Here is a 26,904-nt window from a genome sequence, read left to right as displayed (position 1 = left end):
GCTTTTATTAGTTGAGACATTGAGTTCAAATGTCATGAGGTTATGTTGCAACTTTATAGAACTCTGGTTAAGTCACGTCTGGAGTATTGCATACAGTTCTGGTTGCCCCACTATAGCAAGGATGTTGAGGCTTTGGAGAGGGTGCTGAAGAGGTTTACCAGGATGCTGCCTGGTTTGGAGGGCACGTGCTATCACAAGAGGCTGGATAAACTTGGGTTGTTTTCTCTGGAGCACTGGTGCCTGGGGGAGATCTGCTGGAGGTTTACAAGATTATGAGAGCCATTGATAGACAGATTGGACAGAAAGTATTTGTTTCCCAAGGTTGAAAGGTCCAATACCAGAGTGCATGCATTGAAGGTGAGAGGGGGTAGGTTCAAGTGGGAGGTGAGTAGTATGTTTTTCTCTCAGTCGCGGATGCCTGGAATGTACAGTCAGTTATGGTGGGAGTGGCAAATACATTAGAAGCTTTTAAGAGATGTTTGGATAGGCACATGAATGTAAGAAAGATGTAGCAATATGGAAATGGTGTAGGTAAGAGGGATCAGTATTTGGGTGTTTTTGATTTGCTTTTCAGCTGATTTGGCACATCTTTGTGGACTGAATGGTCTGTCCAGTGCTGTACTATTCTGTGCTCTATGTTCTAATATTTGTTTTGCATTATTTACATTTCCAAGAAAACAGTGCTACTAGAAACACTATTTATTCAGGTTATCAGCACTGGGAGGGTGGAACGAGCCAAGGTACTCCTGCATCATTACGGACTCCCCTCCCCCACAAGGTATACAAGTTTAGAAATACAAATTGATTCTTCAAATTTTGTGCCCTACAGTTCCTACTTAGTTATACAATTTACATTAAATGGTATGGAAGTGTTTTTAAAATTATACGTAATACAAATAACAGAGTTGCATTGACATGGATACCAGTGTTTGTGGAGTGAAGCTGATTTTTAAATAGAGACCGTGTCTCTTAAAACACGTCTGATCAAGCACAATTTCTTGTGACACAAGCTAGCAAATCCTATGCAAATTCACATTGTATATTGCTGGATTACATATTAGTCAAGTTATTTTCCTGACATAACCAGCCCAATTATTGTTCCTGATAAATGTACAACAGCTGCAAACAACACTTAATTAGCAGTTCAGGAAGAGTATTATTAGTTGTCACAATTCCCACTGTGTCCATGTGAGGAGCTGATTAATCTGAGGACATGCAAGTTTTTATTTGAGTCACAAATGCTGAAACTGTGATTTCAGCCACATCTTTTTTAAAGCATATATGATCAGAGTGACATTGATCCCAACACCACCTGTAATTCACATAATTTTCCTGTATAATTTTCACACAACCAGATATTTGGAATTTCACCCAACATTGACTGATTGATTTAAGCTATGAAGGAATAACTTATTTTCTGTGTATCAAATAGATTCTTTGAGTTAATGCATACAATGTGGCAATGTAAAATAAAAACACCATTTCCCTTGTTATTTCATAAACCAAAATACACAAAGTTTCAGCATAGTGAATCTTAAAATGATGCACTAAATTTGTAGCATGCTATCGACGAAGTTGAAGATCAGAGCTGCTCACACACAGGGAGTAAGCAGTAAAATGCTCCAGCTGAGCAACTCAGGCACCTCAAGTCGCAGGTGAAAGAGAACCTTTGACACAGGTCAAATGAGTAACAACTAAAGCTAAGCAGACCAGGAAATAAATAGGACAAATGGACAGTTTCCTCCAATCCTCAAAAAGAAGACAATTATTGGAATATTTAACCAATTCTTACCCAAATGCGGCCAAAAAGACGCAATCATCACGCAACATATTGGACACTCTCTCAAAAACTCTGTAGTTGTCTGAATCTCTTTGCTCAAAAAATCCAATGATGTTTCGCTTGCTGCGCTGTAAAATATAACAGCCAAATAAATATACAAGTTGAAAAACTTGGTACTATTTTAAAGGGAGTGGATCAAAAAAAGATTCACAACTCAGGTAAATAGATTCTAGAAGTCAAATGCTTATTTTGCAAAATAACTAAGCTTGCATAATAATTGGGAATTTGAGATCAAATTCATGTTAATTTCCGTAGGATCTTTTTGTGCAAGAATATAAATCTTGCAGATTTGCCAAACTCACTCCACTGGAACCACCATTCTTACTTAGCATCCCCCAAAAATGCTAAGACATAATAGGTCAGCACTGATATTGCTCCAAGTTAGCTATCAGTTCACCCGAGGCCTAGATGAACAAAAGCACACTTTGAATCCCACCCCAACAATAGGTAATTCAGATTGTTACTTAATTAATATAAAAATATTTAGCTGCATAAACTGAATAAAAAAGCTACCAGATTTCTTTTAAAAGCTCAGTTCCTTCAGAAAAGAAAACCTGGTGTCATTAGCTAGTCTGACGTGTGCAAGTCCAAAGCCAGAAGAATGGAGTCCTATTTGCCATTTGAAGTGATCTAGAATATTACTCTCCATATTACTTGACACTATCATATTAAATGGCATCAAATCAGAACAGATGATATTGCCAGGTTGGGCATACATGTAGTATGGCGAGCCAGCAGAAGCAGAATTATAATGGCCCACTATTCAGCACAGCAAGACATTTGGCATGATCCCTCTTGGTGGGCTAATCTGGAGGCTTATGATGTATGGGATTCAGTGACTTGGTAGCTAGTGTTCTATGGGCAAGCCATTTCTGAATACAGAGATTAGTGGTGGAAGGGTGTCGTTTTGGCCAAAAATCTGTTCCGCACGGTCAGTACTAAGATTTGCAATACAAAGAAATGACTTGTATGAAAATGTAGATGGGCTGGACAGCAAACTTGGAGATTGGCATATGCCTATCATCACCTGCAACTCCACCACAGTATACAACAGAATACACATCAGCTCCAGAAATGGGCAGAAAAATGACACGTAGTTTAATACAGGCATGTGTGAGGTGAAGCACTTTGAGAGGTCAAATGCAGGGGAAGTAAAAAGCAGAATTGAGAGGTCAATAGCAGGATCCTTAGCAGCTTTAATGTACAAAGGGATCTTTGGATCCAAGTCCATTGCTTCCTGAAAGCAGCAACACAAGTATTTAGCATTAAAGGTAGCATATGGCATGCTTGCCTTCATTGAGCACAGGAGTCAGTTGTATAAAATGCTCACGCTACACTGGGAGTATTGTATGCATTTTTAGTTACTCCATACATGAAGGATATGAAGGCTTTGGAGAGGGTACAGAAGGGGTAAACAGGATGCTGTCTGGATTAGAGAATAAAAGGAGTTGGACAAACTGGGGCTATTTTTTCTGAAGCAGAAACATGCAATAGACATAGCCAAAGGATCCCACAGCAAATGAAGCACAAAAATTGTTATGTGACATTGAATAACAAAGTACAATAATGTGACTAATGGATAAAGATTCTTAAAACCACCTCATTTTTCATAATGGCAGAGACCAGCACACAAGTATCAATTTTGTTATCAAAGTCCTTGCAAATACCTCAGTCTGAGAAGCAAGAGATGACCAATTTTTCCCCAATGACCACCACCATAAAACCAGCATTGACGAAGGGTCTCGGCCCGAAACGTCGACAGCGCTTCTCCCTATAGATGCTGCCTAGCCTGCTGTGTTCTACCAGCATTTTGTGTGTGTTGTTGTTTAGCCAATTTTACTCACTTTGATGAAATCAAGAAATATAAGTTTCCACTAATGCGATGTCCAGGAGACAAGAAAACACCCCAAAATGAAGAAGCTAGCACATACATACTAAGAACTTGGCAGTATCCTGGCATGGACTGGCAACATTTGCATCACAAGACATGGGTAAAGATCAATTATTACCTAGTCATCTTTTCTTGACATTTAAATGCATTCCCCTTAGAAATGTATTTGAAGGTAATTTGTCTTTGCAAGTTCTTTGGTGGGGGTTTGGGGAGTAAGGTGGCTGCTGTGGCATGGCCATGAGTGACCAGAAATAATACTATTTTAAATCTCATCTACACAGTTGCTAGAGATGAGAAGCTGAGAATGCTGCAGTACAAGCTCTCAAAAAAAAAACATATTAAGTTCACTGTAGCATAGTGGTTAGCATGACGCTTTTACAGCTCAAGGCCTCAGAGCTTGGGAGTTTAATTCCAGCGCTGACTGTAAGGAGTTTATATGCTCTCCCCATGACTGGGTGGGTTTCCTCGCACAGTCCAAAGATGCATCAGTTAGTAGGTTAATTGGCCATTATAAATTGTTCTGTGATAAGGCAGTGGGTTATTGGGCATTGCAGCTCATAGGGCCAGTAGGGCCTGTTTCACACTGTAGCTTTAAAGATGCAATGAAAAGTACTAGCCCGATTGGCAATGCTACCATGCCGCCAACATTCATTCCTCCTTTTGTGATGCTTTGCTGGCCAAGCCCAATCCACAGCATTTCCAAAATCTGCAAAGAACGAAATACGCATTGCAACCAGGGCCCAACAAGACTCAACTATGTTGGATCAATTTCTCAAATTATAAGAATATAAGAAATAGGAGCAAGAATATCTGTTGGGGCTACTCTTCCATTCAATAAGATCATGGCTGACCTGACCATGAATTCAACTCTACCTACCTGCCTTAATCGCCTGCTATGTAAAAATCAGCCTTAAATATACTTAATGAAGTAACCTCCACTGTTTCCAAGGGTAGAGAATTTCACAGATTCACTCCTCTTTTGGAAAAGTAGTTTCTCATCATCTCCATCCTAAAACTATTCCCTGAATCTTGAGGCTATGTCCTCTACTTCTAGTCTTTACCAGTAGAACCAACTTATCTATCCTTTCATAATTTTATCTGCTTCTATAAAATCCACTCAATCTTCTGTATTGCAATGAATATAGCCCCAGGGTTTCATTTCCAGTTTGGGTTGGAAACAAAATAACTAAACCTTTGGTTGTTTATTTCCAAGGCTGGGATTTAGTCACAAAGATTTGATGACTTACAATATTTTGTTTTGAAACATTTCCTGAGCCAGCCCTTTCCCCTTACTTTGCTGGAGTGACATCACTAGCTTCATTTAGGGTTAAGAATACAACAGTGCAGTCTCAATTGTTTAACTTTGAGTCATAGAACACTATAGCATAGAAACAAACCCTTTGGCCCATCTAGTCCATGCCAAACCATTATTCTGCCTAGTCCCCTGGACCAGTGCCCAGACCATAGCCCCCTTTACCCCTCCCATCCATGTACCTATCCAAATTTCTTTTAAACATTGAAATCAAACCTGCATCTACCACTTCCACTGGCAGCTCATTCCTCACTTACTACCCTCTGAGTGAAGTTCCCACTCATGTTCAAGCATTTCACCTTTCACCCTTGACCTGTGACCCCTAGTTGTAGTCTCAACCAACTTCATTGCAAAACCTCTGCCTCCACTGAATAACACTTCCTAATGGGGATGGAGGGGCAAATAACTGAACCATAAATACAAAACTATATTTGTTCTCTTTTGTTAAGCTTGTCTTGGCAAGGCAAGTACATCTGCACAAGAGTATATTTGGACTAGGAATGTTAGTCTGGCTCAGCGACTTCGAGATGTCCCACAAATCTCTCCAGATCATGTCCAATAAGGGAAAGAAAAACACTAAGTACATAGATTTAAGTTGACTGTAGCTAGATTGGGTTTTCATTTCAAGCCTGTGAAAAGCTCTAATTCAATACTTGCAACTACCTCCATTATCCAATTTTGAAGGGTAAATAACTTAACTAAACACTGGTTTTCCCCAACACTGAGGAGCATCTTCACCAGAAGTACTAGCCCTAGGAAACTTTAGTTTTGAAATTAAATGGCAAATTGTCTGAACTTGTGGAATATATTAAAACTTACGTCAAGTGTTTCCAATTCATTCAGATTGAGAATTTCTTGGACAGGATCATTTTTCTGTTGCTTGACGAAATCTGCAAGAGCGCTCACCGACCTTTGACCTCTGTATTCTCTCTTCATCATCATTCCATTCCGGAATAGTTTCAATGTGGGGTACTTACTTATTCGATATCTTTGTGCTATATCCGCTGTAGAAAGGAACCAAAGAAATTCAGAGTTAATCGTAGGGCCACGATTGCAGGTACGGGTACAGCACAAAAACAGGACCCTTAAATCACCACATTCATGGTGACCCTTTCTGCCCATCTAGTTTCACAACAACCTGCTTCTCAGACACAAAACCATTATGTTCAAAGGAACTAAGAGGCTCTAATTTTTATTAAATGCTAAGGTGTGTTTAATGATATTTTTTATCTCTCCTTATCCCAGTGTAGAGTGCCCTTCTGCTTCAAATTATCCACCATTGTCCCTGTACCAAGTATGACCAAGGTAACATGGAGTCCTGCCACACTCACCTCAAGAATAAGCAAATGCTTTGAGAGGCTGGTTAAGGACTCCATCTGCAGCATGCTGCCTCCCACACTGGACCCCCTACAATTTGCATACCATCAGAACAGATTGACAGATGACACAATATCCACAGCTCTACACAACATCCTTACACAACTGGAGAAGAAGTATGCTTGTGAGAGAATGCTGTTCTTAGACTACAGTTCAGCATTCAATACTATAATTCCTTCCAAGCTTGACAAGAAGCTCAGACACTTGGCCTTGACCCTGCCTTGTGCAGCTGGATCCTGGATTTCCTGTCGTATCGCCGGCAGGTGGTAAGAGTGGGCTCCCTCACCTCCAACCCTCAACACAGGAGCCCCTCAGGTCTGTATCCTAAGCTCCCTCCTTTACTCTCTGTACACCCATGACTGTGTCACCAGCCATAGCTCCAATCTGCTAATTAAATTTGCTGACAATACTACATTGATTGGCCTTATCTCAAATAATACTGAGGCAGCATACAAAGAAGTAGTCACCACCCAAACACAGTGGTGTCAAGAAAACAACCTCTTCCTCAATGTCACAAAAACAAAGGAACTGGTTGTGGACTACAGGAAGAATGGAGACAGGCTAACCCCTACTGACATCAATGGATCAGGGGTTGAAAGTGTGAACAGCTTTTAAGTTCCTCAGCATACACAGAGGATCCCATGTGGTTTGTATGTACTGGTTGTGTGATGAAGAAAGCACAACAGCATCTCTTTCACCTCAGACGGTTGAAGAAGTTTGGTATGGGTCCCCAAATCCAAAGGACTTTCTGCAGGGGCACAATTGAGAACCTCCTGACTGGCTGCATTACTGCCTGGTACTGGATCTGTACTTCCCTCAATTGCAGGGCTCTGCAGAGTGATGTGGATGGCCCAGCGCATCTGTAGATGTGAACTTCCCACTATTCTGGACACTTACAGAGACAGGTGCACAAAAAGGGCCCAAAAGGATCATTGGGGACCTAAGTCACCCCAACCACAAACTGTTCCAGCTGCTACCATCCGGGAAACAGAAACAGAGTTGTCGTGATGGGAGATTTTAATTTCCCAAATATCGATTGGCATCTCCCTAGAGTGAGAGGTTTAGGTGGGGTGAGGTTTGTTAGGTGTGTTCAGGAAGGTTTCCTGACACAGTATGTAGATAAGCCTAAAAGAGGAGAGGCTGTACTTGATTTGGTATTGGGAAATGAACCCTGGTCAGGTGTCAGATCTCTCAGTGGGAGAGCATTTTGGAGATGGTGATCATAATTCTATCTCCTTTACAATAGCATTAGAGAGAGATAGGAACAGATGAGTTAGAAAAGTGTTTAATTGGAGTAAGGGGAATTATGAGGCTATCAGGCAGGAAATGGGAGGCTTAAATTGGAAACAGATGTTCTCAGGAAAAAGTACAAAAGAAATGTGGCGAATATTAGGGGATATTTGTGTAAAGCTCTGTATAGGTACGTTCCAATGAGACAGGGAAGTTATGGTAGGGTACAGGAACTGTGGTGTACAAAGGCTGTAATAAATCTAGTCAAGAAGCTTACAAAGGGTTCAGAGAGCTAGGTAATGTTAGAGATCTAGAAGATTATAAGGCTACTAGGAAGGAGCTTAAGGAGGAAATTAGGAGAGCCAGAAGGGGCCATGCTAAGGCCTTGGCGGGCAGAATTAAGGAAAACCCCAAGGCATTCTACAAGTATGTGATGAGCAACAGGGTAAGATGTGAAAGAATAGGACCTATCAAATGTGACAGTAGGAAAGTGTGTATGGAACCGGAGGAAATAGCAGAGGTACTTAATGAATACTTTATTTCAGTATTCACTATGGAAAAGGATCTTAGTGATTATAGTGATGACTTGCAGCAGACTAAAAAGCTTGAGCATGTAGATATTAAGAAAGAGTATGTGCTGGAACTTTTGGAAAGCATCAAGTTGGATAAGTTGCTGGAACTGGATGAAATGTACCCAGGCTACTGTGGGAGACGAGGAAGGAGATTGCTGAGCCTCTGGCGATGATCGTTGCATTATCAATGGGGTCAAGAGAGGTTCCTGAGGATTGGAGGGTTGTGGATGTTGCTTCTTTATTCAAGAAAGGGAGTAGAGATAGTCCAAGAAATTATAGACCAGTGAGTCTTACCTCAGTGGTTGGTGTTGATGGAGAAGATCCTGAGAGGCAGGATTTATGAACATTTGGAGAGATAATATGATCAGGAGTAGTCAGCATGGCTTTGTAAAGGGCAGGTCATGCCTTATGAGCCTGACTGAATTTTTTGAGGATGTGACTAAACACATTGATGAAGGAAGAGCAGTAGATGTAGTGTATATGGATTTCAGCAAGGCATTTGATAAGGTACCCCATGCAAGGCTTATTGAGAAAGTAAGGAGGCATGGGATCCAAGTGGATGTTGCTTTGTGGATCCAGAACTGGCTTGCCCACAGAAGGCAAAGTGTGGTTGTAGATGGGTCATATTCTGCATGGAGGTCGGTCACCAGTGGAGTGCTCTGGGACCCTTACTCTGTGATTTTTGTAAATGACCTGGATGAGGAAGTGGAGGGATGGGTTAGTAAGTTTGCTGATGACACAAAGGTTGGAGGTGTTGTGGTTAGTGTGGAGGGCTGTCAGAGGTTACAGCAGGACATTGATAGGATGCAAAACTGGGCTGAGAAGTGGCAGATGGAGTTCAACCCAGATTAGTGTGAAGTGGTTCATTTTGGTTGGTCAAATATGATGGCAGAATATAGTATTAATGGTAAGACTCTTGGCAGTATGGAGGATCAGAGGGATCTTGGGGTCCGAGTCCATAGGATGCTCAAAGCAGTTGCTCTGGTTGACTCTGTGGTTAAGAAGGCGTATGGTGTATTGGCCTTCATCAATCGTGAAACTGAATTTAGGAGCCGAGAGGTAATGTTGCAGCTATGTAGGACCCTGGTCAGACCCCACTTGGAATACTGTGCTTATTTCTGGTCGCCTCACTACAGGAAGGATGTGGAAACCAAAGAAAGGGTACAGAGATTTACAAGGATTTTGCCTGGATTGGAGTGCATGCCTTATGAGAATAGGTTGAGTGAACTCGGCCTTTTCTCCTTGGAGCAAAGGAGGATGAGAGGTGACCTGACAGAAGTGTACAAGTTAATGAGTCGCATTGATCGTGTGGATAGTCAGAGGCTTTTTCCCAGTGCTGAAATGGTTGCCCCAAGAGGACACAGGTTTAAGGTGCTGGGGAGTAGGTCAGGGGTAAGTTTTTTTTTTACTCAGAGAGTGGTGAGTATGTGGAATGGGCTGCCGGTAACAGTGGTGGAGGCGGATACGATATGGTCTTTTAAAAGGCTTTTGGATAGGTACATGGAGCTTATCCGTAGAGGACTATAGGTAAGCCTAGTAATTTCTAAGGTAGGGACGTGTTCTGCACAACTTTGTGGGTCGAAGGGCCTGTATTGTGCTGTAGGCTTTCTGTTTCTATGAAATGGTACCGCAGCATAAAAGACAGGACCAACAGGCTCTGGGACAGCTTCTTCCACCAGACCATCAGACTGCTTAATTCACGCTGATACAATTGTATTTCTATGCTATATTGAGTGTCCTGTTGTATTACAAATTACTATAAATTGCACATTGCATATTTAGACGTAATGTAAAGATTTTTACTCCTCATGTGAAAGACGTAAAGAATAAAGTCAATTCAATTGAAATGCTGAGTGAAATATATACACTTTAAATCCAGGCCTAATAAACAATTTTTTTTCCAAATTGCATCTGCATTGGACTTGTCTGCAGTTAATAAACTATTACACAGTTTGACAGCACAATTGGTAGTTAACATTTTTTTTTATAAACAGACAAGTTTAAATATAATCTGAAAATATTCAGAATGCAAAATCCAGGCAGGCAATTAAAATAGCTCTTAACTGCTATTAAGCATTTGTGGAGTGTTTCATACACTTCTCATCATACTCTTCACCTCATGTTTTGTTTGTTTATTATTTTCTATTGTATGTGCACAGTTTATTGTCTTTTGCACGTTGATTGTTTGTCCCACCTGTTGGGTGCAGTCTTTCACTGATTTGATTGTGTTTCTTCGATTTACTGTGTATGGCCACAAGAAAATTAATCTTCAGAGTTTTCTATAATGGGAGCACAATTAGGCCACTTAGCCCATTAAGTCTGCTTGGCCATTTCATCATGGCTGATACATTTTCCCCTGAGACCCAATCTCCTGCCTTCTCCCTTTATGCTTCAAGTCTTGATCAATCAAGAATCCATCAACCTCTGCCTCAAATATATGTAAAGACTTGGCCTCCACAGCCACCTGTGGTATCAAATTCCACAGATTCACCTGTCTCTGGCTAAAGAAATTCATCTTCATCTCCATTCTAAAAGGACATCACTCTATTCTGAGGCTGCGTCCTCCAGTCTTAGACTCTCCCACCATAGGAAACATCCTCTCCACATCCATTCTATCGAGGCCTTTCAACATTCAATAGGTTTCATTGAGGTCACCCCTCACTCTTCTGAATTCCAATGAATACAGGCCCAGAGCTATCACTCTTCATATGACAAGCCTTTCAATCCTAGAATCATTTTTGTTAACCTCCTTTGAAACCTCTCTAGTGTCAGCACATCATTTAAGGGGCCCAAGACTATTCTCAATACCCCAAGTGAGGCCTCACCAGTGTTTGAGAAGGGCTCAACATTACATTCATGTGTTTATATTCCAGTCTTCTTGAAACGAATACAAACATTGAATTTGCCTTCCCCACCACTAACTCAACCTGTAAATTAAACTGTAGAGTATCCTGAACAAGGACTCCCAAGTCCCTTTGCACATAAGATTTTTTGTATTTTCTCTCCATTTAGAAAATAGTCAACCCTTTCATTTCTTCTACCGAAGTGTATGACACTACACTTCCTGACACTATTCCAACTGCCACTTCTTTGCCTATTCTCCTAATCAGTCTAAGTCCTTCTGTAGCTTCCTCAAAAATACTTGCTCCTCTACCTATTTTCCTACTGTCTGCAAACTTTGTAACAAAGCTATCAATTCCATCATCCAAGTCACTGACATATAACATAAAAAGAACTGGTCCCAACTCAAATCCCTGTGGGGCACCACTACTCACTGACAGCCAACCAGAAAAGGCTCCCTTTATTCCCACTCTCTGCTTCCTGCCAGTCAGTCACTGCTTTACCCATGCTAGTACCTTTCCTGTAACACCATGGGCTCACAACTGGTTAGCAGCCTCATGTGTGGCGCCTTGTCAAAGGCCTTATGAAAATCCAAGAACACAACATACAATGATTCCCCTCTGTCTATCCTGCTTGTTATTTCTTCAAAAATTCCAAAAGGTTTGTCAGGCAACATTTTCCCAGATTTGCTGACTTTGGCCTATTTTATCTTGTGCCTCTAAGTACCCGAAACCACATCCTAAACAATCGACTCCAACATCTTTCCAATCACTGAGGTCAGACTAAATGGTCTATAGTTTCCTTTCTTCTGCCTCTCTCTGTTCTTGAGGAGTCATTTGCAATTTCCCAGTCTTCCAGAGTGTTATGATACCAGCCCCCTCCTTTGTGAGAATTGCAAGAGTCCTAGTGAAAGGGGGGTCAATGACCCAAGAGAGAGAGAGAGACAGGCTGAATGGACACAGGAAATGGAAAGACATTCCACTGGGACAAAAGCTGGTGACTGTGGCATTGTTCTCAGGAGACACCTGGGAACTGCAGACGTGCCAACTCGCAGGGACATTGTAAAGCCCTCGGGCAAAGTGGGCTGGTTGAGAGAGAGATTGCATCACCTGCAACCTGATTGACACCTGAGATCCCGTGAGGCAGTATAAAGAAGGGTCTGAAAGAGGACGACCCTCAGACGCACCAAGGAGACACCAAGAAGCACGATAACGCTTCCCGTGGGAACGGGAAGCCATTTTGAAATAAGCCACGTGCGTTAAATTCCGAATGCGGGGTTTGTGGCTGGAACCAACGGAAGATCGCTTTTAACTAACAACGGGGAAGATCGCTCCCCTGATTCCACGGATGTAAACGGCAAGTTTTTCCGTTTTATCTCTCTCTCTCTCCAACACGTGAAACCAAAAGAGAAAAGCCTGCAGACTTCAGAGTGACTCTTTATATTTCCAATTGGACTCAGTATTATACCCTAGACAACGAAAGAGCTTATTTCTGAGTGATTATTAATGTACCTGCGTTTTAGATTGAGTTTTGACGATTTGAATGTTTGTATTAACCATACGTTTGTGCCCTTATTGAATAAAACGTTTGAAAATAGTAGCATCCGACTCAGCTGATCCATCTATCTTTGCTGGTAAGTTACCTGGTTACGGGGTTTTCGTAACAAGTGGGTTGCTCGTCCCGGATTTGAAACCAAACGGGAGGGTCAGTGAATCGGGCTGTAAGTCCAAACTTAAATCTGGTTACGCAGGTAGTCAGACGGGAAACCAGCAAAGATGGATGTGTCGGAATTTAGGAGAAACCCGACGGTAGAGGCGCTAGGGAAGGCTACAAAATCAGACTTAGTAAGTTTGGCGCAGGCCTTAGACCTCACAGCGGTGAAGCCAGCAATGAAAAAGCAGGAAGTGCTAAGGGTCATACAACAGCATTACGTTGGGAAGAAGGTGTTTACAGCTGAGGATTTGGAAAATATTCCCGAAAGGAGATTAGTGAGTGGGACAAATCAGGCAGAGTTGGAGAAAGCAAGGCTGGAACATGAGTTTAAAATAAAGCAGCTAGAAATAGACGCAGCTCAGAAGGCTGCAGAGAGAGAAGCCGAGAGGGCAAGAGAAGCCGAGAGGGCAAGAGAAGCCGAGAGGGAAAGAGAGCAGGTGTTCAAACTAAAGCAGCTAGAAGCAGAAGAGAGAGAGAAACAGAGGAACTATGAATTGGAGCTGGACAGGCGGAAACAAGAGCGAAGAACTCAAGGGGGAGAGAAAGAGGGGTTTGATATTAGTCGGGCGTTGAGGTTGGTCCCCCCGTTCGAGGAGACGGATGTTGATAGTTATTTCTTGCTCTTTGAAAAGGTGGCAGAGAATCAGCAGTGGCCCAGAGAGCAATGGGTGGCGTTGTTACAAAGTGTGTTACGAGGAAAAGCACAGCGGGTATATGCCGCGCTGCCCACAGAAAGGGACGGGAATTATGATCAAGTAAAGGAGGCCATTCTCCGAGGTTACGAGTTAGTACCTGAGGCGTATAGACAAAGGTTCCGAAATTTAAAAAGAGGGTGGAATCAAACGTATACCGAGCTAGCCCATGAGAAGGGTGTGCTCTTGAATCGTTGGTGCACAGCTGAAAAGGTGGCCGAGGACTATGGGCGTCTCAGGGAGCTAGTTTTGATTGAGGAATTTAAAAGTTGCGTTCCGGAAGAGATCCGAATGTATTTAAGTGAGAGGACGAATCAGTCCATCTCAGAGATGGCTAGGCTCGCAGATGAATATGCCCTAACCCACAAGACAAAGTTTTCCTCGCCAAAAAGTTACCCGAGAGACCGTCGGAATGGTAGGGACAGTCCGCCGGCTAAGGGAGAAACTCCACCGGGAGCTAGCACAAAAAGTGAGGATAACAGACAGGAAACCTGGAGATCTCCTGGTTTAAACTGTTTTAATTGTGGAAAGGTGGGACATATTGCATCAAAGTGCTTTGCTCTGAGAAAGGAGCCAGAGAGGGAGAGAGCAGCGATCCCTATCGGGCGTGCAGTGGTAATCAGGACGTTGACAAGAGGGCCCCAGGTAGATGGAGTACCGGAGGGGCGGGAGACATTTAGTTCCGAAGGAACCGTGTCTTTGAGGGAAGGGGACCCCCCCATCCCTGTACGAATTTGGAGAGACACGGGGGCGGAACTATCGTTAATTAGCCGTAATGTGTTAAATTTCGGCCCTCGGACGGGGGAGGTTGCCCTGAGAGGAATCGGGAACCAGATCACGGTCGTGCCTTTGCATAGGGTCTTTCTCGATTGCGAGTTGGTGTCGGGACCTGTGGAGCTAGGAGTCCTGCCGGAGTTACCGGGGGAGGGCGTGGACCTCCTGTTGGGTAATGACCTCGCGGGTGGGAAGATGGGAACCGCCCTGATAGTTGAGGCCCCGCCCATGGAGTCCCCGAGCTATCGCGCATGCGCGGTCACTCGCAGCCTGTCGAGAGCGGCGACTGGGACCGCGCGCAGTTTGAAATTGGCCCAGACGTTTTTACCGACCCTACACCACGAGGGTTCAGAGGGTGGTAAAACGGAAGGTAGTAAAGTAAAATGGGGTAAGGGTAAGGAGATAGCCCTCCCCTTAGTGAAGAGAAAGGTCCTAGAGGTAGGAAATAAAGATGAGAAACGGATAAAGCTGTTAAAACGTCCAGAGTTGGACGTGGTTGATCTGTCTGGTTTGGCAGAATTGTTTGGAGAAGTTGAGAGTCCTAAAGATGTTCTCGATGGTCCCGAGAGTGAAATGAGGGCAGTCTTAGAGGAGAAGGGTACCCTTGCCGTGGAGAAGTCAGCTGAAATGGCCGAGGAGGTTGTTTCAGCTCGCAGGGTTGCGCCTTCCCCAACGGGGGGCTGCCTAGAGAGTAACTGGAAGGATCGGGGGACGTTAGAATTTGAAAAAGGTACGGGTATTGAAAGCCTGGAAGGGGCCAATGTCCCGTTTGAGTGTGTCCAAGATGGGGGCGCACGTGGTGCTGAACCTGGTAACAGAGCTCAGGGGAAGTCTGAGGTATTTGATTCAGGGGAACGGGGCGGCCGTCCTCGTGAGTCAGATAGACCTGGTTCGGGGAAAAAGGGGTTAACCTTGGGAAGTGTGAGTTCCCAGAGGGTTGTACAGAAGGGGGTCTTCAGAGTTAATGTGGAGTTTACGAATGGGGAGATAACTGTTGTTGTGGAGGGAGACGGGAAATCTGTAATTCCCAAATCAAAGGAAGAAAATTTAATGTCTGGATTGATGTCAGAAGCAGCAACCAGGCTGCAGAGACAATGGCTTGGTAACACGGTGCCTGCGAATCAATTACAGGTTGATTTGGAATGTAAAGGTGCCCCACACGCTATTGTTATTCAAGAGGGTGCTGTGAAAAGGCAGAATTTGAAATGCTGTCTGAACAAAGCGAGATCGCTTGCGGATCTTAAATTGGAAACTAATAGCATGACGGGTCCTGAAGAGAAAAACGACAAATGGCCTAAAATTAAGGAATTGGGTGGTCTAAGTTTGGAACACGCTGATAAAATAACTCCTATGAAAGGAGCGGGCGAAAGCTTATTTCGCCAGGGTGCCCAAGATCGCCACGAGGGAATTAACCGGAAAAAAGGCGAGGGTTAATGGGGGCGCGATTTTTAAAATAGCAGAAGCCGGTTTTAAGGGATTTTGACAAAGTATGTGAATAATAAAGACAACACCCATGGAAGCTTGACTGTTAAGTTTGAAAGTAGCATAAAAATTTGTCTTTTGCATGAACCTTTGTAGATGTATGTAAGCTAAGATCACACCTCCTTAGTTATGTTGCCGAAGAAAGCAAATAAATAAGGTGGTTATTGAGCTGAAGTTTGATGCTACCAGGCGTTAGTAGGGCACATGAGGTTAAGGTATTAAAGAAAAGGGGCACTGTACTTGTTAACTGTTTAGATGCTGACTTGAATGTATAACTGTATTACTCTGTAGTGAAAAGAAAAGCAGCTGTATTGTATTAGATTCAAAATTTCTGTAAGACTGTACCACTCTGGGTTTTAACCGCTGGTAAAAACCTTTTTAAGAGGGGAGGTGTTATGATACCAGCCCCCTCCTTTGTGAGAATTGCAAGAGTCCTAGTGAAAGGGGGGTCAATGACCCAAGAGAGAGAGAGAGAGACAGGCTGAATGGACACAGGAAATGGAAAGACATTCCACTGGGACAAAAGCTGGTGACTGTGGCATTGTTCTCAGGAGACACCTGGGAACTGCAGACGTGCCAACTCGCAGGGACATTGTAAAGCCCTCGGGCAAAGTGGGCTGGTTGAGAGAGAGATTGCATCACCTGCAACCTGATTGACACCTGAGATCCCGTGAGGCAGTATAAAGAAGGGTCTGAAAGAGGACGACCCTCAGACGCACCAAGGAGACACCAAGAAGCACGATAACGCTTCCCGTGGGAACGGGAAGCCATTTTGAAATAAGCCACGTGCGTTAAATTCCGAATGCGGGGTTTGTGGCTGGAACCAACGGAAGATCGCTTTTAACTAACAACGGGGAAGATCGCTCCCCTGATTCCACGGATGTAAACGGCAAGTTTTTCCGTTTTATCTCTCTCTCTCTCCAACACGTGAAACCAAAAGAGAAAAGCCTGCAGACTTCAGAGTGACTCTTTATATTTCCAATTGGACTCAGTATTATACCCTAGACAACGAAAGAGCTTATTTCTGAGTGATTATTAATGTACCTGCGTTTTAGATTGAGTTTTGACGATTTGAATGTTTGTATTAACCATACGTTTGTGCCCTTATTGAATAAAACGTTTGAAAATAGTAGCATCCGACTCAGCTGATCCATCTATCTTTGCTGGTAAGTTACCTGGTTACGGGGTTTTCGTAACACAGAGCCATTCTAGAATTTAGTGATTCTTGAAGGATCTTTATTAATGCCTCCACATTCTCTTCAACCATCTCTTTCAGAACCCTGGGGTGAACACCATCTGGTCCAGGTGACTTTATCTAGTTCCAGACCTTTCAGTTTCCCCAAAGACCTTCTCCCTAGTAATGGCAACTTCACACACTTCTGACCCCTGATACTTTCAAATTTTCAGCATACAGCTAGTCTCTTCCATAGTGAAGACTGATATAAAGTACTTAAGTTCATCCACCATTTCCTTGTCCCCCATTACTACCTCTCCAGCATTGTTTCCCAGTGTTCCAATATCCACTCTTGCTCTCGTTTACATTTTATGTATCTGAAGAAACTTTTGGTATCCTCTTTAATATTTCTGGCTAGCTTACTTTCATATTCCATCTTTAACTTAATGACTTTTTTAGTTGCCTCCTGTTGGTTTTTAAAAGCTTCCCAATCCTCTAACATCCCACTAAATTTTACTCTATCATTTACCCTCCCTTTGGCTTTTTATGTTGGCTTTGATTTCTCTTGCTGGCTACAGTTGTCATCTTGCCTTTAAAATACTTCTTCCTCTTTGGGATGTATCCTGTGCCTTCCGAATTGCTCCCAGAAATTCCAGCCATTGCTGCTCAGCCATCATCCCTGCCAGTGTCCTGTCCCCCCCACCCACCCCCCCACCCACCTAAAACCAATTTTTGGCTAACTCCTCTCCCATACCTCTGTAATTCCCTTTACTCTACCGTATTGCTGATACATCTGACTTTAGCTTCTCCTCAAATTTCAGTGTGAATTCGATCATATTATGATCTCTTGCCCTCAAGGGTTCTTTTACCTTAAGCTCTCTAATCAATTCTAGTTTATCATACAATACACAATCCAGAATAGCTGGTCCTCTAGTGGCCGAACTATTAGCTGCTCTAAAAAGCCATTTCATAGACATTCTAGAAATTTCTGCCTCTTGGGAGCCAGCACCAACCTGATTTTCCTAATCTACCCGCGTATTGAAATCGGCTGTGACATTGCCTATTTGGCATGCATTTTTTATATCCTGTTGCAATTTGTAGACTACACCCTTGTTTTGCAGGGAGGGAGGGGGTCTGTATAAAAATCCTATTAAGAGTCTTTTTACTCTTGCATCTCCTTGGCTCTATCCACAATGATTCAACATCTTCTGACCTTGTGTCACCTTTTTGTATTTCATATCTTACCAACAGAGCCATGCCACCCCCTTTGCTTCCTGCCTGTCCTTTCGATACAATGTGTATCCTTGGACATTAAGCTCCCTGATATAATCTTCTTTCAGCATGATTCAGTGATGTCACAATTTTATATACAGTAGCACGCAAAAGTTTGGGCACCCCGATCAAAATTTCTGTTACTGTGAATAGCTAAGCGAGTAAAAGATGACCTGATTTCCCAAAGGCATAAAGTTAAAGATGACACATTTCTTTAATATTTTAAGCAAGATTACTTTTTTTTTTATTTCCATCTTTTACAGTTTCAAAATAACAAAAAAGGAAAAAGGCCCAAAGCAAAAGTTTGGGCACCCTGCATGGTCAGTACTTAGTAACACCCCCTTTGGCAACAGCTTGTAAACGTTTTCTGCAGCCAGCTAAGAGTCTTCCAATTCTTGCTTGGGGGATTTTCGCCCATTCTTCCTTGCAAAAAGCTTCTAGTTCTGTGAGATTCTTGGGCCGTCCTGCATGCATTGTTCTCTTGAGGTCTATCCACAGATTTTCGATTATGTTTAGGTCGGGGGACTGTGAGGGCCGTGGCAAAACCTTCAGCTTGCACCTCGTGGATTTTGAGGTGTGTTTAGGATCATTATCCTGTTGCAGAAGCCATCCTCTTTTCATCTTCAGTTTTTTTTACAGATGGCGTGATGTTTGCTTACAGAATTTGCTGGTATTTAATTGAATTCATTCTTCCCTCTATCAGTGAAATGTTCCCTGTGCCACTGGCTGCAACACAAGCCCAAAGCATGATCGATCCACCCCCATGCTTAACAGTTGGAGAGGTGTTATTTTCATGAAATTCTGCACCCTTTTCCCTCCTAACATACCTTTGTCCATTGTGGCCAAAAAGTTCTATTTTAACTTCTTCAGTCCACAGGACTTGTTTCCAAAATGCATCAGGCTGGTTTAGATGTTCCTTTGCAAACTTCTGACACTGAATTTTGTGGTGAGGATGCAGGAAAGGTATTCTTCTGATGACTTTTCCATGAAGGTCATATTCGTGCAGGTGTTGCTGCACAGTAGAACAGTGCACCATCACTCCAGACTCTGCTAAATCTTCCTGAGGGTCTTTTGCAGTCAAACAGGCGTTTTGATTTGCCTTTCTAGCAATCCTATGAGCAGTTCTCTCGGAAAGTTTTCTTGGTCTTCCAGACCTCAACTTGACCTCCACCGTTCCTGTTAGCTACCATTTCTTAATTACATTACGAACTGAGGAAACGACTACCTGAAAATGCTTTGCTATCTTCTTATAGCCTCCTCCTGCTTTGTGGGCATCATTTATTTTAATTTTCAGAGTGGTAGGCAGCTGCTTGTGTGGCACGTGGCGAAGTGGTTAAGGTGTTGGTCTAGCGACCTGAAGGTCATGAGTTTGAGCCTCGGCCGAGGCAGTGTATTGTGTCCTTGAGCAAGGCACTTAACCACACATTGTTCTAGTCCACCCAGCTGAAAATAGGTACCGGCAAAATGCTTGGGTTTAACCTCGCAATAGACTGGCGTCCAATCCAGGGTGGGGCGTCTTGTACTCTCAGTCGCTTCACGCCACGGAAACCGGAATAAGCACCAGCTTGGTGAGCCTATAAGGCTCGGGACAGACTTTAACTTTGAGGGAGCTGCTTAGAGGAGCTCATGGCTGCTGATTGTTGGGACAAGGTTTGAGGAGTCAGGGTATTTATAAAGCTTTGAGATTTCTGCTGGCCTTTCCTAACAATGACTGTGAACAAGTCATAGCTCTAATAAGCTAATTAAGGTCTGAGACCTTGGTAAAAGCTATCTGAGAGCTTGGATCTCTTGGGGTGCCAAACTTTTGCATGGTGCTCCTTTCCTTTTCTCCCCACTTTAAAATTGTACAAAACAAAAATAGTACACTAATCTTGTTTAAAATGTTGAAAAGAATGTTGTATGACTTTTGGAGATCAGTTCATCTTCTACTCAACTATTCACAGTAACAGGAATTTTGACCAGGGGTACCCAAACTTTTGCATGCCACTGTATGCTAATCTGTAACTGGGCTACAAGTTCATCTACCTACCTTTGTATACTGCACGCATTCAAATGTAACATTTTCAGTTCTGTATTCACCCTTTTCAATCTTGTCCAGCCTTTACATTGAACTCATCCTGTTGAATGAAATTTTGCCCCATCATCAGCCTCTCCTTGCTAGGTGTAACACATCCCTTTGGTGACATATCAAGTCAAGTCACGTCACTTTTTATTGTCATTTCGACCATGACTGCTGGTACAGTACATAGTAAAAATGAGACGTTTTTCAGGACCATGGTGTTACACGAGTACAAAAACTAGACTGAGCTACGTAAAAAACAACACAGAAAAAACTAGACTACAGACCTACCCAGGACTGCATAAAGTGCACAAAACAGTGCAGGCATTACAATAATTAATAAACAAGCCAATAGGGCAGTAAGGTGTCAGTCCAGGCTTTGGGTATTGAGAAGTCTGATAGCTTGGGGGAAGAAACCGTTACATAGTCTGGTCGTGAGAGCCCGAATGCTTTGCTGCCTTTTCCCAGACAGCAGGAAGGAGAAGTTCGTATGAGGGGTGCGTGGGGTCCTTCATAATGCTGTTTGCTTAGGGTCTTGCAATCCGAGATGGTGCAATTTCCGAACCAGGCAGTGATGCAGCTGCTCAGGATGCTCTCAATACAACCCCTGTAGAATGTGATGAGGATGGGGGGTGGGAGATGGACTTTCCTCAGCCTTCGCAGAAAGTAGAGACGCTGCCGGGCTTTCTTTGCTATAGAGCTTGTGTTGAGGGACCAGGTGAGATTTTCCGCCAGGTGAACACCAAGGAATTTGGTGCTCTGAACGATCTCTACCGAGGAGCTGTCGATGTTCAGTGGGGCATGGTCACTCCATGCTCTCCTGAAGTCAACAACCATCTCTTTTGTTCACATTCAGAGACAGGTTGTTGGCTCTGCACCAGTCCGTTAGCTGCTGCACCTCCTTTCTGTAAGCTGACTCGTCGTTCTTGCTGATGAGACCCACCACAGTCGTGTCATTGGTGAACTTGATGATGTGGTTCGAGCTGTGTGTTGCAGCACAGTCGTGGGTCAGCAGAGTGAACAGCAGTGGACTGAGCACACAGCCCTGGGGGGGGGCCCCCTGCTCAGTGTGATGGTGTTGGAGATGTTGTTGCTGTTCCAGACTGACTGAGGTCTCCCGGTCAGGAAGTCTAGGATCCATTTGCAGAGGGAGGTGTTCAGGCCCAGTAGGCTCAGCTTTCCAATCAGTTTCTGAGGGATGATTGTGTTGAATGCTGAGCTGAAGTCTATGAAAAGCATCCAAACGTATGTGTCTTTTTTGTCCATGTGGGTTAGGGCCAGGTGGAGGGTGATGGGAATGGCGTCATCTGTTGAGCGGTTGGGCGGTACACAAACTGCAGGGGGTCCAGTGAGGGGTGCAGCAGGGTCTTGATGTGCCTCATGACGAGCCTCTTGAAACACTTCATGATGGTGGATGTGAGTACAACCGGACGGTAGTCATTTAGGCAGGACACTGAAGACTTCTTCGGCACGGGGACGATGGTGACGGCCTTGAAGCAACTTGGAATGGTGACGCTGCTCAAGAAGATGTTGAAGATGTGAGTCAGAACATCTGCTAGCTGGTCTGCACATCCTCTGAGCACTCTACCAGGCACGTTGTCTAGTCCAGCAGCCTTCCACGGGTTGACCCTGCACAGGGTTCTTCTCACATCGGCCACGGTGAGACACAGCACCTGGTCATTTGTGGGGGGGAGGTGGACTTCCTCGCCGCCATGTCATTTTCCGCTTCAAAGTGGGCGTAGAAGTTATTCAGCGTATCTGGGAGGGAGGCATCACCCGCACAGTCAGGTGATGTTATCCTGTAATTGGTGATGTCCTGGATGCACTTCCACATGCGCCGCATGTCACCGCTGTCCTGGAAGTGATTGTGGATTAGCTGGGCGTGTGCACGCTTTGCCCCTCTGATGGCCCGGGACAGTTTGGCTCTTGCTGTTGTTAGGGCTGCCTTGTCGCCTGCTATGAAGGCGGAGTCACGGGTTCTCAGCAGCGCACGCACCTCCGCGGTCATCCATGGCTTCTGGTTAGCGCATATAGTGATGGTCTTGGACAGATTAACATCATCAATGATGTTACTCATTGCTGATGTAGCTGGTCACTGATGCCGTGTACTCTTCTAAGTTGGTAGAGTCACCATCGGTTGCAGCCTCCCTGAACGTGTGCCAGTCAGTGTGCTCAAAGCAGTCTTGAAGAGCAGAGATGGCTCCTGCTGGCCAGGTTTTCACCTGCTTCTGAACTGGTCTGGAGTGCCTGACAAGCGGTTTGTATGCTGGGATTAGCGTAACAGAAATGTGGTCTGAGTAACCGAGGTGGGGGCAGGGCTCTGCTCGGTATGTGCCGGCAATGTTTGTGTAAACAAGGTCCAACACGTTCTCCCCCCTCGTTGCAAAGTCCACATACTGATGGAATTTGGGGAGCACTGACTTAAGGTTCACGTGGTTAAAATCAACGGCGACAATAAACAGCCCATCAGGGTGTGCGTTCTGCAGTTGGTTATGTACTTTGTTAATAAATTTGAACACGTACTCCAAAGTAGCATACAATTCCCATTACCTTCTGAAAGGTGTTGTACAAGTCATACAAGAGACTAATTTTCCTTAAAACTGAAAATTCTCTCAACTATGAAGGCAAACATACAAGTTTAAGAAACGTTTTACGTTAATGACACCAATGGAAGGCAGACTACCAAAGTCCATCTAGTTTGCAATCTACCACTGCACAAGTCTAATCACAATCACAAGTTTCTCTGTTTATCAACAGATTGAAAAGTCAACACTTAAAGTAAACATTTCAATTTATAAAACATGGAACTATATATATTTATTTAGCAATATAGCATGGAGCAGGCCCTTCCGGTCCTTTGAGTCACATTACCCAGCAATCCCACAACCCCAATTAACCCTAACCTAATCACAGGACAGTTCACAATCTTTGGCTTGTGGGAAGAAACCAGAGCATCCAGAGGAAACCCACGCATTCCATGGGGAGGACACATGGAGACTCCTTACAGAATTAAACTCCAAAACACCAAGCTATAACAGCATCATGCTAACCACACACTACCATGGCACCCCAGTACATCCTCTTCAGAGTGAGATGTAGTAAGACCTCAAGTCTTGTACACAATAGTGAAATTATGAAAAAATGTAATAAGTTACTGTAACCAATTTAAGAGCTGCATTTCAAATATGCAGAATACAATCTATACACTATACTTCAATTTCAAAGAATGAATCAAGTTTCTGACATCATTTTCACAAAGATCTGTGTATATGGTTAGTTACGAAAGGAGGAATTTTGGATGGTGAATATTAGCATGTAGGCAGGAGACTGAAAACCCGGCTGGATGTGGAGAGGGTCAGCAACTCAGTGCTATCATTTTGGATGATCTGTCCTGAGTCCAACACGTAATTGTCATTACAAAGAAAACACCACAGCACCTTTACTTTCTCATTACACATCTAGTTAGTCCAAATTTGGCATATCATCTAAAACTCTGACAAGTATCTATAAATGTGCAGTGGAGAGTCTACTGACTGGTTGCATCAGAGCCTGGTATGGAAATGTCAATGCCTTTCAGTGGAAAAGCCTACAAAAAGTAGTGGATATAGTCCAGTCATCATGGGTAAGCCCTCCCTACCATTGAGCACACCTACAATGAATACTGTTGCAGGAAACCACCATCTAGGCCATGCTTTCTTCTCCCTCCTGTCCTGAGGTACAGAAGCCTCTGCACTCACACCACCAGATTCAGTAACAGTTACTAACCCTCAACCATCAGGCTCTTGAAGCAGAAAGGATAACTTTACTCAACTTCACTCACACCAACACTGAACTGCTCCCACAACCCATTAGACTCACTTTCAAAGATTCTTCATTTCAAGTTCTCAATATTTATTGCTTATTTATTATCATTTTTATTTTTTGTATTTGCAGTGTTGACTTCTGCACATTGGTTGTTTGTCCGTCTTGTTGTACGCGGTTTTTCCCATTGATTCTATTGTTTGTTTATATTTACTGTGAATGCCCGCAAGAAAATGAATCTCAGGGTAGTATTTGGGGAGATATATGTACTTAGATAATAAATTTACTTTGAAATATAATGATTATCATGGATTTAAACAATATAACCACGAGTCACTGATTTATTTAATGTAATATTTCATGATAGTTTATCTTTTTGTCACTTGCTGATGCATAGATACCAAATGTTTAATTATGCAGAAATACTGGAAATAATTACTAACATTACCTTTATTTAGAACAGAGAGCAATGAAGATTCATGAAAGTCAGGCAATAGATATACACATCAGCTAAATCATTAAAATTTTTGGCAGAGACAGCCTTTTGGTTCTGTGTCTTTGTGGACCAAAACAAATTTACGATAAATCTCATTCCCCAGCTCATAATCATAAACTGCAGAACTCAGTACTCATTCTGCTCTTTTTTTAAAAAAATGTGATTTTTAAATCTTCATCAACTCTTTAGGCAGTGAGTTACAGACACGCCACTGGTCATTGTGCCAACTAATTCTCTTAATCTTATTGTATGCTTAAATCTCTGCCATTGTTACTGACTTTGCTGCTAAGTGAAAAAGATGTTTTCTAAGTAACCTCATTTAGGTATTTCATATTTATACAGTTCAATTAAAACACTGAATCCCAGTTTTCCTCAAAGCTGTAACTCATTAGCTCTGGCAATACCCTTCTAATCATTCTTGGCATCCTTGCTAGTGCTTCTATAACCCTCCCATAATGTGATGACTAAAAATGCCCAGTGGTGCTCTAGATATGGCTCAATTAACATGTTTACACTGTGCTGGCAGACCAATTTTTGAATTACATGTCAATTTTTTCATTTCCTTCTTAAGAACACCATCTCCCTCACAGGCCACTGTCAATTATAGCATCAGCAAAATTTTTATGATAGTCCTTACATACAAAAGCAAATCTTCAAGAAATAAGTGTGGACTCTTGTAGAACTTCACTGCACAAAGCCCACCAAATCACCAAAATTCCCATTGACAATCAGTTTTGACACCACTTTGGTTATTGCTATATTTTCCATTTTACGTTCAAGCTCTTTTATCAATTCCATGATTATATTTATTGAATTTGGTTACTCACAATGTTGGTCACAATCAACCCTAGCGAAGACTATGTGCTTTGGATCTGGAAATTCTTCTTTTACAAGTGAAGACGCCTCTTCAAAGATAGGATGTAGCATTTGACTGAATCGACACCTGGTGAAAGTACATCTCAATGTCAAAACAAAAAAAAAAGCGCAACATCTTCCTTTTTGTTCTTTATGGTGTCCATCTTCTTTTCAGTTTGAAACAGTTGGTAATTTTTCTTCAACAGCATCATAGATGTTTTCATACAGTTGTGTTTGACTTACTATAACTATGACTTACTATAATATTTCATGCAAAGCATCAGTTACCAGGTGACATCAACATCTTAGAATCTTCTAAGCAAAAAGGAAATACATATCACAGGACTAACCAGTGCCTGGTGTGCTGTCACCATTCAGGTCAGTGGCTGAGTGGGAGTTTAAGGGTAGGAAGCATATATGGGACTTCCCTTAGAAGGGGTGTCAGTCTGGCACTACACTTTGAAGACCTAGTTGTCCTGGAAGTAAATGAGGAGAATTGAGCAGGTGATTGATGTGATTTGATGGAGAAACAAAGCAATCGATCTGAGCCCCTGGTTGATTCTCTGAGGTGACAAAGTGACACAGGAAACATGTTAATACATTTCAGTTTATTGCAAGTACATCTTAAATCACTTAGCACTAGAATAAATTGTTCTCAATCTAATTTCCAAGTTCTTTGTGAGTACTTCTGTTTATGAGTGAGTCAGGAAATGCTTTTAGAAAAATGGAGCACTAAAATGCAAACTTATTTGCAGATAGAAAAATGTTTGCTAGAAACAATAGTATCTATAGGGAGAGACATTGCATCCAAAATCAGAAATATTAGGAGTAGGAATAGACTGTCCTGCTATTCAATAAGATCATAGCTGATAAGTGGGTCTCGGTTCCTCATTTATTTGCCAGTTCACCTTAACCCTTAATTCCCCAATCTTTCAAATGAACAATCCCCACCTGAAATACATTTTATATCTGGCTCCCACTATGCTTAAGAATTTTATTAAACTCACCTGTTAAAAATGACCAGACCCTTATTTTGTAGGCTTGATCCCTGTGCATAACCTAGTGGCAACTGTTACAACTTAAACTCGAACTGCTTTGCAATAAGGCAGCAAATACCATTTTACCTTTTAACTGTTGGGAAATTATTGTATAGTAATTCATTCATGATTGCACCTAGACAGTTGCTGTTTCGGGCCATACCCTTCTGTTAAATTGGAAAAAATGTTTGTGTGCTCTATTAACACAAAGGGAGGGGGGAAAAAATTCAAAAGACAAAATTCAGGTACCACTAGTGAAATAGTCTCATTCCTACATTACAAGTAGTTGACAGCAAGATGAAAATAACATTTCACCTCTACAGATATCAGTTGATACACCTTTAATTTTTCTGATTATAAAAGTGATTACAGAAACCAAGAAAAACTGATTTTAAAAGGATATTTAAAAGGACAGTCCTCAGCTTGTATTCCTTCCCCTCCCTCCTCCTCATTCTTGCTTCTTCCCCTTTCCTTTCCAGTCCCGAA

The 26,904-nt window shown here is 42.7% G+C and overlaps 1 protein-coding gene across 2 annotated transcripts in view; it reads right to left on the bottom strand.

Annotated features, from left to right (window-relative positions):
* Positions 1-26,904, bottom strand: part of erp44 (endoplasmic reticulum protein 44) — a 78,607-nt gene that overhangs the window by 25,817 nt on the left and 25,886 nt on the right. For both annotated transcript variants that reach the window (XM_073054276.1, XM_073054277.1), the window contains exons 4-6: positions 25,354-25,469; positions 5,863-6,047; positions 1,793-1,908 (exon numbers count right to left, since the gene is read on the bottom strand). In XM_073054276.1, the coding sequence (XP_072910377.1) occupies positions 1,793-1,908; positions 5,863-6,047; positions 25,354-25,469 (417 nt within the window). The remainder of the gene's footprint in view (positions 1-1,792; positions 1,909-5,862; positions 6,048-25,353; positions 25,470-26,904) is intronic.

The sequence above is a fragment of the Hemitrygon akajei genome, chromosome 8 (genome assembly GCF_048418815.1).
Source record: "Hemitrygon akajei chromosome 8, sHemAka1.3, whole genome shotgun sequence".
NCBI classification, from domain to species: Eukaryota; Metazoa; Chordata; class Chondrichthyes; order Myliobatiformes; family Dasyatidae; genus Hemitrygon; species Hemitrygon akajei.
The sequence above is the reverse complement of the archived record's forward strand: the minus strand, read 5'-3'. Positions and strand labels throughout refer to the sequence as shown.